At 42.1% G+C, this 13,214-nt stretch overlaps 1 protein-coding gene across 40 annotated transcripts in view; it reads right to left on the bottom strand.

Annotated features, from left to right (window-relative positions):
- NRXN3 (neurexin 3) overlaps positions 1–13,214 on the bottom strand; it is a 1,031,704-nt gene that overhangs the window by 743,106 nt on the left and 275,384 nt on the right. For all 40 annotated transcript variants that reach the window (XR_007509161.1, XR_007509160.1, XR_007509159.1 and 37 more), the window contains one exon: positions 12,586–12,747. Coding sequence is in view for 36 of the 40 variants with exons in the window: in XM_049825576.1 (XP_049681533.1) it covers positions 12,586–12,747 (162 nt within the window). In the remaining 4 variants the exon portion in view is untranslated. The remainder of the gene's footprint in view (positions 1–12,585; positions 12,748–13,214) is intronic.

The raw sequence follows: 13,214 nt of genomic DNA on the forward strand, positions 1-13,214 counted from the left end.
GCTCTTTGTGCTACTACATCTATGTCTAGATAGCTACAAGAATCAGGGGTGGGGGACAGACCCTAACTCGTCTTTCTGCTCTGATATTCCTATTTCTAATACTTCCACTTCCAGAACTGTAGTTCAAAGAGTATAAAACCTTGTGATAAGCAACTCAGAGCTTAAACTGCATCTTTCCATATATGTGTAATATTCCCACTGAACTGCTTAGGAATCTAGATAGATCTGCTGTTAATTTTGAACTAAATGAGTACTGTCTGTGCAGTTTGAAGGAAGGAGGGAGAGAAAACAATCCCAAAGCACAGCTATTCAGCACAACAGACAACATCAACAGAAGTAGACCAAAGCCAGAGAGGAGCAATGACAATGAATTAGAACAGAAAGAAAATCAGAGACAATACAAAATCTGGTTGTATCATGTCAAGCCCACTGCCTTTTCCATGCAGTTCAAGTAACAAATGCTGCCCATTAGTTGCCTGCCTCCTCCTGTCCTACTCACACTTGACAGCTAGCTGGCTTACTGCTACAGAGGAGTGGTGGACCTGGGAAGAGTCATCCAGTCCACCTGCTCAACATTCAAACCTCATCATCCTTTCCTGTCTCCCTTGCTGGCAGCTGCAGCAGCCTGGCTTTTTGGGGTGGGTAGCAGCAGCTCAGTCTTTCCCCATCACTCACAATACATGCACATGCACACACGCGCATTTCATAGCAATAGTCTAGCCTTCAGGATCATGCAAGAAGATTTATATAGTGACTGCTGCTCCCAAAGAGATGACACTTGTCAAGTGGGAAATAAGCTACTACAGCCAAAAACCACCCTCTAATTAAAGCTCTAAAAATCTAGATCCAGCCCTTGCACACCATGACTGAATGACAACAACCTATCTGAAAAGTACAGCCAGAGTATAATATTTGCTGCTGGGCACCTCCATATTTGGAGATTGCAATAAAAGTAAAAGACTAACAGGAGAAAAAATAATTACCGAGAAGGCTGAGGACTCGCTAACTGTCCCAAAGTCAGACTGAAATGGGGTTAAGTTAGAAGAAGTTCTAGCGTCAAACCCAGTGATCCCTGTTGCTGCTTGTAAAGGTAGCAGATATTTTCAAAAGAAGCATAACTTGTTTCATTAAAAGAAAGTGTGTTGAGGGACAGAGTTACGTAGGGAGTAAAGTCCTTTTAATTCTTGAGCTTGCAGCAGGTACTCATACAGAAAGAAAGGTGCTTCCTTCATCACTATTATAGCTATGTCAAGAGTCAGAGGTTGTATCATAGCACTGGAGAATACATTAAGCTCTGCATGCTCCATATTATTAATTCTCTGCCTACCAAGCTTTCAAACCGTACATGCCAAAAAAGCAAGTACATTCTCTCTTTACCTTCCTTGGTGGTAAGCATCCCACTTACTCCTAAGCTGAAAGTGCCTGTTTTATACACATATACACAAACAGCACAGTTTTTCAACTTCTCTCTCTCTCCTTTAATTTTATTAATATTAGCATATGGCAGGTCCTGACTCTCCAAAACTACTCGTCTGTATTTCTATCTGACAGTATAAGATTGATTCTTAGCAATCTCTTTAATGCAACATAAGGAGTGAAAAATAAAAGTGCATCTCCTATTTCTTCCCAGTATTCACCCAAACCAAGAGTTTACTAAGGTCAGTGAACTACAAAGCCAAGCAAAGCAAAAGAAGCTCATTTATTTTCATTGTAAGCTGAGAACATCAGGCTTTGGACAGCCAAAGTTAAGATCACAGCATCCATTAGGATGGGACCACATTTGGCTAACAGAATAAAAGACAGAAATCTTTGCCACAGTAACCTCCATGAGTATCACCACTGCTATGCTGATGACTTTGGACTCAGATATGTTTGTCCATCAATACTCTGTATCCTGTCTTAGTTTGCTCATTCCTGAATGGAAATGGATTAGGTCACGTATGTGTGCAAGGACTGTCATTTTAGTATTTCCATTCTTTAGGCCCTGGGTTACCAATTAGCTTTATTATATGCCCAATGCACAGACCATATTGCTCCAATCCCCATTACGTTTTCTGAATTTGCCTATATTAATATAGTTCTACACCTGTAAACACTTTCATTTTCTGAACAACAGCACATGGCACATCCCTTGCAGGTACAGAAGCTCAGCAGGAGTCAGGTTCATTATGCAGGAAAGAAAAGCCCGCTCCTGATGGTCCTGCCACAAAGCAAGCACAGATGGCTGTAGAACCATGACTGAGGGTCACGTGCAGACGATTCAGTCAGGATTGAGTGGAGTGCTCTATTACTGGTGCAACACATCAGCCTGCTGGCTATGTTGTCCAGTGGTGACACCAACCTCTGCTGCTGATTTCCTCCCTAGGTACCTGTTCCAGTGGCAGCTGGAGAGAGTTAGGCTGGGTTAGACCACACTTTGTCCTAGCTCCATGGATTCTCTTTAGCTTATGAGCATGGTGGCAGTACATAGTTCAAACAGCCCTGCAAAAAGATGCCTCATATGCCTTCTGCATAGAAAGTTTCAGTATCCATGTTTGCTCATCAATGCTTGCTTTACAAGGTATGCTCAATCTATGTGTATACTTTCTTAATCAGACTTTGGCCATTATTTTTGTAAACTTTCTAAGAGTGCAGTAACTTTAGGAGTTCAATGCCACTGAACTGTTGATATGTGAATTATCCTTTAAATTAATCCCCCAACAAAATGTGTGCACTGGGGTTGACCTAGAATGCCTGCAAGCTGCTATCTGCCTACTGATTAAGAGTTCCAGAGAAGAAGACACTATGTTGCAATAAATGTGATCTTAACTAGAAACTGTACTTGTTTAATTCCTGGACAGAGCTATGGAAAAAAAAAACCCAAACCAAACCAGTTTGTACTTCTAGGTTCATTATGGCTGTAGGATTCTAGAGCCTTTGCTATATGGATTTCATTAAGGAAAAAGTTCTAGGAGCCTAGTGATAGTTTCAGTACACAGATGATAAAAATAACATCTCCTCTACCTCCTGTACCAAAGTCAGCTGAAGCTTCAGCTCCTGTCTTTGGATCTCCCATGTTTTACTTATTGAAAAGTAATTCTAGCACTTCAGTTTCATACTCAATTCCTTCACTAAAGACTAATTTCATGAGGCAATTCCAAATTGTTTTTCTGCTTAACAGGAATACTTTCCATGGATATACAAGCAGGTCATGAGTAACTTTCTATGGGCGTGTCATGAGTACATTACTCTTTCACTTTCTTTGTGGTCAGAAACATTTGATGGAAGAGACTGATCAATAATTGAGGTTAGCTTATGTTATTTTGCAAAAAACCCTCATCCAATATCATTATGCCAGCAAAACTTTTGCTATGGATGCAAATAAACCAAGCTGTCAAAATTCCTTTCTGTGTCATGCATGAGGCAAGGAAATAATGCTAGAAGAAACCTTCCTTCTGTAGGGTAGGCAAGAGCTAAGCTATGTAAGGAAAAGAGGCTTTGACTAACTCCCTAGCTAAAGCAAAGCTGCAGCACTCGCAGCACACTAAATACACCTGACAAGACTACTGATTTTAGTTCCTGTGGGCCAGGCCATTAATCCTTACTAAAAATGTGGTAACAAGAGAAAGTGAAATATTAACCTCTGGAATGTGCAGAGCGACATATACTTCATTAAAGAGTCTCCCCAAATACAGTAGAAGTTTAAGTTTTCATTGGAATATCATTTCCCATTCTCATCAGACATGGAAGAAATCTAAGATACACTGTACTTATGATGCAATCCCTAATATCTTGTATTGAAATCCAACAGAAACAGCACAAAGCAGACACATGCCCTTGCTCACTTTCCAAAATGAGCTGCAACACCAACTGTTTGTTCAGGACTGATCTTCATTTGAACAGTCCCCAGCCCCAACCTCAACTACTTAGATTACTTGGGAGTAGGGTCTGTTCTGGATTTTTCCTTCATTTCCTCACCTGAGCTTACTCTTAAGAGAAAGCAGGGGGGCATTTCATACCTATCAGCAACAGTTCAGCTGGCAAGTTAAGACACACTTTTGATGTAACCTATATATGCCCTGTGCAATCTTCCAAAGTTTGTTTTTCACACTCATCCCCTTGTCAGCTTGACAGGAACATATAAAGAAATCAAGGATAAAACAAGAAGAAATTGGTAAATATTGCTGGTAAAGAAGAAAATTCCCCAGAGAAACAAGGTTGCAGTAATTCCAGGAACATCTAGTATTCCCCAGTAAGAATATCAGTCAGTTGTGACTCTTGCATTGTACGGAAGACATAGGCTCTCCCTGAAAGAAGGTAGAGCAACAAAAAGAGATGGAGTGATAGGTAGGGTATCCCTCTTTTATCTATTGCTCTGCCAGTGGCAGGCTGCATGATGACCAAGTAACATCACAGCTGTGCCTCAGTTGTAGCACTTGAAGGAAGAGGACAATGACATTTAATTCCTTTGGTACTGTATTTTAGCTGATGGTTTGAAAGAAGCCAAAATCTCTGAGGCTGCTTTGAAAAAGCCACCCACTGAACTCTTCCGACCAAGGGTCCTATGAGCTAGTATTATTCATCATTATGAATTAGACTTTTAGTACATGTATTTACTAGGTATAGGGTCACAGTGCATCAAACTCTGTACCATTGTATTTTCTGTGCGAGATCTTTGTCATTCACAAGAATCACAATTTAGTTTAAAAAAACCCCAACATTAGACACTATGCAAACATACTCCAAAACCAAAGATGTTCATTTGTCATGTCAAACTGACTGGGACATTCTGATCTGAGTTTCTCCTGGGAGCTCTCAGTCTGGGATATTCTACTTTGTTGGTGTTTAGGAAGTGGGGAAAGTTAAGGGAATTCACTCAAAAGACTATTAAATAGGAACAAGCTCAGAGATACAAAGACTGCTAGGTAGTTTGTTCCTCTATGCCTAAACTCCTTCAGATGAATTAATTGTAAGATGCTGACATTGTGTTACTGTACCACAGAATGCTTTCCACTCCACATGCTCCATCTGCATCACAAAAACTCACCTCTGACCTTTCATGTCATGACTCATAGACACTGCACAGAAATCCGCATCCTCTCTCGTCTTTTCTCCCTGGCTTACAGTATGGGCGTAGACTTTCCGTGTTGGAAGGACTGCCTTGCCTTTGGTTCGCAGAACAAACATTCGTCTCTTCTTCCATCCTTGCTAAATGATTCCCTAAAAAGCCACTAGCAAAGCCAACTGAACCAAGTGCCTTCTCCAGAGAGGTTGATATTGATCACTGCTAAATGTTAGTATTGGGACAATGAACCACAGAAGACTTACTTTATTTATGCCTAGTTTGACATAAATGGTATTATAGATTTTCTCCTACACTTGTGTGTAAGGTAAATTTCACTCTAGTAGTTATTCCTGAGAAAAGAGACTGGTGTGATCCAATCTTTTGCAGTTATAGGATGGTGTGCGCATGTAAACATATAGGCAAGCAAAACAAGGGAGGCACAATGCCACTCCTCCTGGTAGCACAGCAGATGTCTGGCAGGCAACTGGTAGTTCCTCTAGTAAGATAAAAACATTTGTTTAAAAGCAATCAATCCTCCTTAAAATGTTCCTTCTTTTTCAGCGCTGTCAAAAAGCCCAGAGACAGATGGGCAAGGTGCTTCAGCTTTCAGATGCTCAGTTCAGAGAACCTCTTGCTCACCTTGGCTTCATGTCATGTCCCACACTCATATCAGAAAGCACAAGGTATTCTTCATTGTGTACCACAAAGTCTTGCAGGATTCATGCCCAAGCATCCAATATGCGTTGGCAGCCAGCAGGCAGCCTGGGAAATGTTCTATTGCCCAGCCATATATCCCTTCTGACTCTGAGCTAATATAGAAATACCAAATGCAAACCAGCCCAGGAACAAAGCTTATAAGCATTACTTCATGAGGAAACACTATTATCGTCCCCTCTCCATCTATTGGTCTATTCAGGATTCTCTCAGCATCTTGCCTTGTATCATATTGCTCTCAGTTTCCAAGTGCCTGCATTCCCACCCCCAAATTAAATCTTTAAAAAAATATGTTTTTTCTTATTACCTTCATGAACTTCAGCAGGACCTGCTCAAAATATTGGCCAACGTCTCCCCTGTCTTATCTCCTAAGCCACGGTGTTGTTATGTTGCTACAACAAAGGCACTCAAAAACATGATGAAGGCCTTATGGTGGATGCTCTGCAGATGCACAGAGAAAATGCACAGACATTCTTGACTCTCAATACATATAGCCTAGAGCTGCCGCAGGACGCTGACCCACCACAGCAGCAGTAATGCAATCGGAAGCTTAAGAGTGAGAGGCAACCAAAAACTTTACAGGCCTCTGGAACTGGAAGTTTAGGAATCAGGGTCATCATCACCAGGGCTATTTGGGGTGCTCTGGCACAGAATAGTAATGGGAGACCAAGAATAAGAACAAGACATATTTTGAGGAGAGGAATCATATTCAGCCTTTGGCCATGCTTTGCCTGCTTCTATGCAGTACCACTAGCCCCTCCCTTTCTTTTTCAAGTATAAATTCATTAAGTAATACAGACAGGAAACAGACTGGTCCAAGCACAATAGAGCAGCTGGGGCAACAGTGTCAGACCACCATGTGCAGGCAATTAGGGCCATTCATGTAGTAACTTCCTCCAGAGTGCACCCGTGAAATTCCCAGCACTGTTGATTCCTGACTCTCCTCTTATGCATTCCTGGGGGTCTGTTAAATCACTGCTGTGGAAAGGGATGTTGGGCTGTTAGGGAGGGGCTTTTATAACTGCAACTTCCTCCTTCTGCCCTCTTCACACTTGGGCTGTTTTTCTCTGCCTCCATTTTTAGGCCTCTGTCTATCTGCGTCTTCAGTCTCCTCCCCAGTGTGACACTCCGACCAGAAAAACTCATCCCCAAACAGAAATCACATCATCATGACACATGCAAATAGGCCTGAAAAAGACCTGGACTGCAGATAGCATCTGAGATGTACATACAGAAACTGGGCACACTCATGAACCATTTGGAAATCTGGCTCCTAGCAGTTAAATTGCAGACAGAAATGATCTACGCTTTCACAGCTTTCTCCCATCACAGCCAGATGGTGCCTGACCCCTGCAATAATTTCTGCCATCTTCCACCCATATGCAAACCTCACTGCTTCCATCAAGCTGTTAGTACCAATCAGCATTTTTCAGAATTGAGGTTTTAATAAAGCATTGATAGAAAAATGTGAAGATTTCATAAACTCTCTCATGCACATCCATTCTCTAGGGACCACCTCAGGCTTTTTTAAAGCACCTCCATCTGTACCATCTAAGTACTGCTCCATGTAAATCGAATCTGAATGGCTGGCTCCCTAATAAAGCCTAGGAAATACTCTGATTCTCTCCCTTTCCTAGTGATCAGAGATTGAAATCCAGTTTTCCCTCTTTAACTACATGCTAAATTTCCTACCCAGCCACTCTCCATCTCCATCCCTGGAACCTCCACTCTGAGACTCTCCAGTACATGCAAAACATGGCTGTTTGTCATTACCTTTCTTGTCCTACCTCCTTCTGGCCATATGGGTGTCTCAAAAAATTATTAATGGATCCTCTTCCCTATCCAACTTCAGGCAATGCTTCTCCCTGTTTATCCATTCACTGACTTTTTCCCTGACACCCGTTAAAAAACATTTCTGCTCACTTGCCTCAGATGTGCCTCTGTACCTCCTCCTGATCCCACCTCTCTATCTGGTTTCTTTCACAATAGGAAATGCACCAGCTTCCCCCCAAAGCTCCCCTAGAACAATTTAGCTTAAGACTGAAGGTCCACAAAGCCTTAGATTTTATTCAAATACAATGCAATGTCCATGTTTGATGTCTGTGTACTGCCCTATTTGCATATTCTGCCTTTTAAAATTTTCATGGAAAAAGTTACTTCCATTTTTCAGTCTTGCTCCCTCATTACAGTGTCAGGCATACTGTAACACTGCCAGGATGACTATGGAGAAATGTAAAACAAACAGTGCTACCAGGCATTGGGACATCTTTAATTATGATGAAAATAGAGGGAAAAAATCAACCTGAACTACATATTCAGCACTTGGATTTATGATTTAGGTACATTACTGCTAGCAACTTAGGGGAATCTCTTCAATCAGAAACTGTAGCCACAAGGAAAAGAAGAGGCCGGAGAACCTATTCTGTGGTGAAAGGAGGAAACATTAGCTCAGAGAATTCAAAGAAAACATAGTTACCTTTACCATACCTTATTTAAACACTGCAGTAGACTTGCCCTGAGACCCTTAGTTCCTTGCCAGAAACACACTCTTATGCACTCCAATTCCTCCTGGTCAAGTGTCCTGGTTTCAGCTGGGATAGAGTTAATTGTCTTCCTAGTAGCTGGTACAGTGCTATGTTTTGAGTTCAGTATGAGAAGAACATTGATAACACTGATGTTTCAGTTGTTGCTAAGTAGTGTTTAATCTGAAGTCAAGGATTTTTCAGCTTCTCAAGCCCAGCCAGAGAGAAAGCTGGAGGGGCACAAGAAGTTGGCACAAGACACAGCCAGGACAGCTGACCCAAACTGGCCAAAGGGGTATTCCATACCATGGGACGTCCCATCTGGTATATAAACTGGGGGGAGGGGGAGGCAGGGGGATCACCGCTCAGGAACTAACTGGGCATTGATTGGCGGGTGGTGAGCAACTGCACTGCGCACCATTTGTACATTCAATCCTTTTATCATTACTGCTGTCACTTTATTAGTGTTATCATTATCATTATTAGTTTCTTCTTTTTATATTCTTTTAAACCATTCTTATCTCAACCCACAAGTTTTCTTTCTTTCCCCAATTTTCTCCTCCATCCCACTGGGGGGGTGGGGGGAGGAGCAAGTGAGCCGGTGAGTGGTGCTTAGTTGCTGGCTGGGGTTAAACCACGACATCAAGACTTAGACTCTGACCACATGAAGCATCTACTCTGCCAGAGCTGCCTCTCCCACCACCAACTCCAGCTGAGTGGAGAAGTCCTTCCCAGCTGCAAAGGGGCAGAGAGGGTCATTGGGCACTCTGCCCTATTGCACTTCAGCACCTGCATGTCATCGCAGAGGAAGTGGGAAGGCAATGCTCCGTTCAAGGAGCCCTCTTGGCTCCCACGTGAGCAGATTGGTTGCTGTACTCTCAGGCTGACACAGTCCAGATGAAATAAGAGAGGTTATAGGGAGAAGGCTGAAAGTTTCACCCCAAAGCCTGCATCTATCCCTTTGCCTTCCTACGAAAGTGAGACATCCCTAGGAGAAGTCTTCAACGAATGCAGAGGAGTAGGAATAGACCATTCTGGTTTAACACCTTCAAGAGATGAGTACGGGGCTTGGCAAGATGTTCTGCACTGTTACAAACAGCAATGCAATCCGCTCAGGATGTGCTATGTGTCTGGGAACAGGCAATTACATAGCTAGGACTTTGGTAGGAAAAAAGAGCATTGCTCTGGCAGAAAGCATAAACTGAAAGGAAAAAAATATTTGCTATTACCATCTATTCTACCCCTTTGTGTAACTTTCGTAGCTTAGAATATTTTTCTTAAAAGCTCAAGCTCCTCCAGTACTGGCTGATAAGAGACTAAGCATCCTACTTGGCCACAGAGAAAAAATTTTAAAACATAAAATATAGGGATTGATTTATGAAATGCACTGCATGCTACGCAGATTGCCAAGTAAAGTTCCCTGTAGCCACTTCTGGAACCAGAAACTTTATGGGCACACAAGCACCGTACTAACCCAGTTCTACTTCTTCAAGGATCAAAGCTGGCTGCCCCAGGGGTCAAGTCTGATCCCCACAGGTATTCTAGCTTTCTTGAGCCAGCTCAGGTTTCTTTCATACCATGCTGTATTGCATTGCACAGATGTACCCTGGCATTTCAGAAGTAAACATGAAGAAAACACTCAAATAACCATCCCCTAATTCCAGGTGAATCTGCAGTTGATCCTACTACCTTTGCCATCAGTGTTTTCATCCCTAGCAAAGGAAAGAAGAGGAAACCAACACTGGGAGGAATTTCACAAGGCAAACTATTTTCTGCTCAAGTCATCCAAAGCTCCACTTAATGAAACACTGCCTGCTTTGATGTCTGAGAATAACTCACTACATATGCAATGAGAACCCTTCTCAGCCTATACAGGCTAAGTATTCTGGTCAGACCCTGCTCTGTGCAGGTATCAGTGTTACAGCAGCACTTCTGGATTTTGTCAGGATTCTGACAGTCGTCTAGGGCTGCTCTTTCTCTGTTAATTGCAGCTCCCCATCACCTCCACTTCCCAAAACCATAACTGAGGAAAAGCACAGTAGTCAGCTTCCTTACACTTCTGAGTGATACCTGCAGTAACTCATCCTGCGGCCTAAGGGGTCTGGAGGAACAACAGAATGGAAATGCAAAGTGCTAATTAGTAACACGGCCTTCCTTTTGAAATATTACATTTCCCCATTCATCCCATTTCCAGGTGCCTCCCCTGACAACCCTGCACTACACTTATTTTTAGTAACAGTGTATACTAGATTCATCCTCAGAGGCCACACAAGGTACATTTTGGGCACATTTTCACAGCAGCCGAAAGCATTGCTGGACCACTGCTAAGAGCAGATTGCTATTAAGCAGACTATAGCTCAAACCCTGCCAGCACTAGCCTGTCTTTAAGTTGCGACAGCTGCTCATACACATCTCCTGTCACTGCCTAGTCAAGTGAAGATTACAAAGCACATTCTGATTATCTGTTTTCTTCCTCTCATTCTTAAGTGGTTGCTTGGGTTTTTCTTCTCACAGAGCATTATGAGCCTGGGACAGCTATGTAAGCAGCTCTTAGCACATTGTGCAAGCTAATAGAATACAAATGATTATATAAATAATAAAGCTGCTGAAGATTTTCTTGTCACTGCTTTCTCTGCTCCATTGGCTTGACTTAAAGCACACATAAAAATGGCCTCTGCTAAGTGTTATGTTCATAGCATCCATGAATAAAATTAAGATCCTGATTTAAAGAGACGCTAAGAAGCTATATCTCCTCTTGATTTCAATCAAACTGGGATGCTCAGTGCCTACGAAAATCAGGCCCAAGGCTCTATAGATGAAAACAGAAGGATTTGATCTCTGTATAACAGTTTGTGTTCAGCAGGACAGTTTCATTTCCTATGTAAGATGCTCACATGCTCTTTTCCAGCATATGTGCATCCCCTGAACTAATCCAGAGGTCAGGCAGGAGAGCAGCTCCAGACTCTGACAGCCATTGCTCACATCAAAGGACTGGCACGTAACATACAACCCCTGACACCACGAGTCAAGCATCAGCAGGATCATAACTTGTCAGGCAGTTACAGCCACAGAACAACACCTAGCTCAGCATTGCTGTTTCCATGACTCCTGTACAAAAACTCAGCTCTGCCTTCCCTCTGATATTAAATGTTCATACAAAGAGGATATTATGACAATCATCCGGGCTGCAAATAAAATTAGACTCGCCCAGCCACAACCTGTGAAAAACAGTATTAGTACAGAATCACATTAGGGAGAAAACTTTTGCAAGAAACTCTTATTCCAGGCTAGCTAGGAAGCTGACTGACAGAAAACTTAAGCTTGTTTTTCAGTAAGCTTTCTATAACACATTTTGGAGATGTCAATATCTGTATCACCATTAATCACAGTGATGATCACAAATTCTATTAGAAAAGATAGCAAAGAAGACAAAAGCTGACTGCAGGGGCATAACACCCAAATAACAACTGCACCAAGTTTTGGATTCGGGCTGAGGCTTCATCTTCCTTGCCCCAAGGAACACTATTTTGGTTCCTGCTGCTAGCCAGGCAGTCCAGCCTCTATTACCTATGTGTGGATTTTTTCAAAGTTGTGGATTAACTACATGCCAAGGGCAGCCAGCCAGCATGAGACAACGTGGTTTGGAAGCCAGCTAGCTATTCCTGACCAATGCAGCAACTCTGCTGCATGGGCTTACCAACACAGTACACTTCAAGTCCATACGCCACATTATTGCCACATCTCCATTGTACTCTCATGCTGCATTCTCTTCACATAATTTACACATATATTTTATGCTACCTTCAACTTTCATTTTTCTAGTTTATTCTAATTCTGTATCTTCCTGCAAAATTGACAACTAACTATATTCCCAGGTGAAATCCAGGATCTTAAAAAAAAAAATTCTAAATAAGGTTCTGATTATGATTTTTTTCACCCAAAAATGCTGCTTAGTAGTCAAAAGCCTTTCATCTTTTTTTAATGGTTATTGCTTCAGTGCCTAGAAGATTGCAGTGCTTTCTTCTGAATGGTTAACAGGTTACAGAAGACACCTCTTCCACTTCCATGGGTATTTTTTTCTGTAATCCATGCACTAGAAGTCTGATTCTGACCATAAGCTCATGAGTTTTGCAGCTGATGCCTTCTGTCCAGCTGAATGACAAGTTTATCCTTACAGAGCTGTTGGAGTATCAGCGTAAAATTCAGCATCAGGGAAAGACACTGAGTGTGTAATGAAAGGCTACGAAGAGCGATGACTTTGAGAAACCAAAAGCACAGAAACAGGAATTAATTTGAAATAGTTACCTCTTTGAGGCAGCCCATGAAGTTGTTGCTTACTGGAGAGCCAGGTAAATCAGCAGTACTGGGGCTCCCGCCCACGTAAAAGAAGTCATCTGAGCCCAGCATGGTGTAGTCCTCCTGCGTGTAGCCCGTGGTGGTAAGGATGCCATCCACTGAGATTGTCACCTGTTCAAGGGACACAACAGACAAAGAAAATCCCAGCAATGACCTTACAATCCTGAACAGAACAAGTTACCTCCCCTATATTTTTATGTCAGTTTTATTAAGGATTTTGTTGAGATTTGGTATGTATTTTTTTTAGTTCAGCTAAGCTCCATTTTCTGGTCTGCTTCGCCCACAATGGAAATGCTCCAGCATCTGCTTCTCCCCTTTCTGGTGTATCAGCACTGTCAGACTGACCAGCAGTCTACTCATCAAGATGCTTTCCATTTATTCAGGCCAGAAAATGGAACTGCCCTTGAAAGAGATTTCTCATATTAGCTGATTTTATGACTAATTAGTATTTATTTTAATGATTACAGTTAGTTATGGTTGTTAGTAAAAAAAAAAACAAAAAAACCACTAATGAAGACGAGGTTGGTATTTTTTATTTTTTGTTTCTTTTGCTCACGGCACACTGACGATCATGCATT

This window comes from Accipiter gentilis, chromosome 22 (assembly GCF_929443795.1).
Source record: "Accipiter gentilis chromosome 22, bAccGen1.1, whole genome shotgun sequence".
Taxonomy (NCBI): domain Eukaryota; kingdom Metazoa; phylum Chordata; class Aves; order Accipitriformes; family Accipitridae; genus Astur; species Astur gentilis.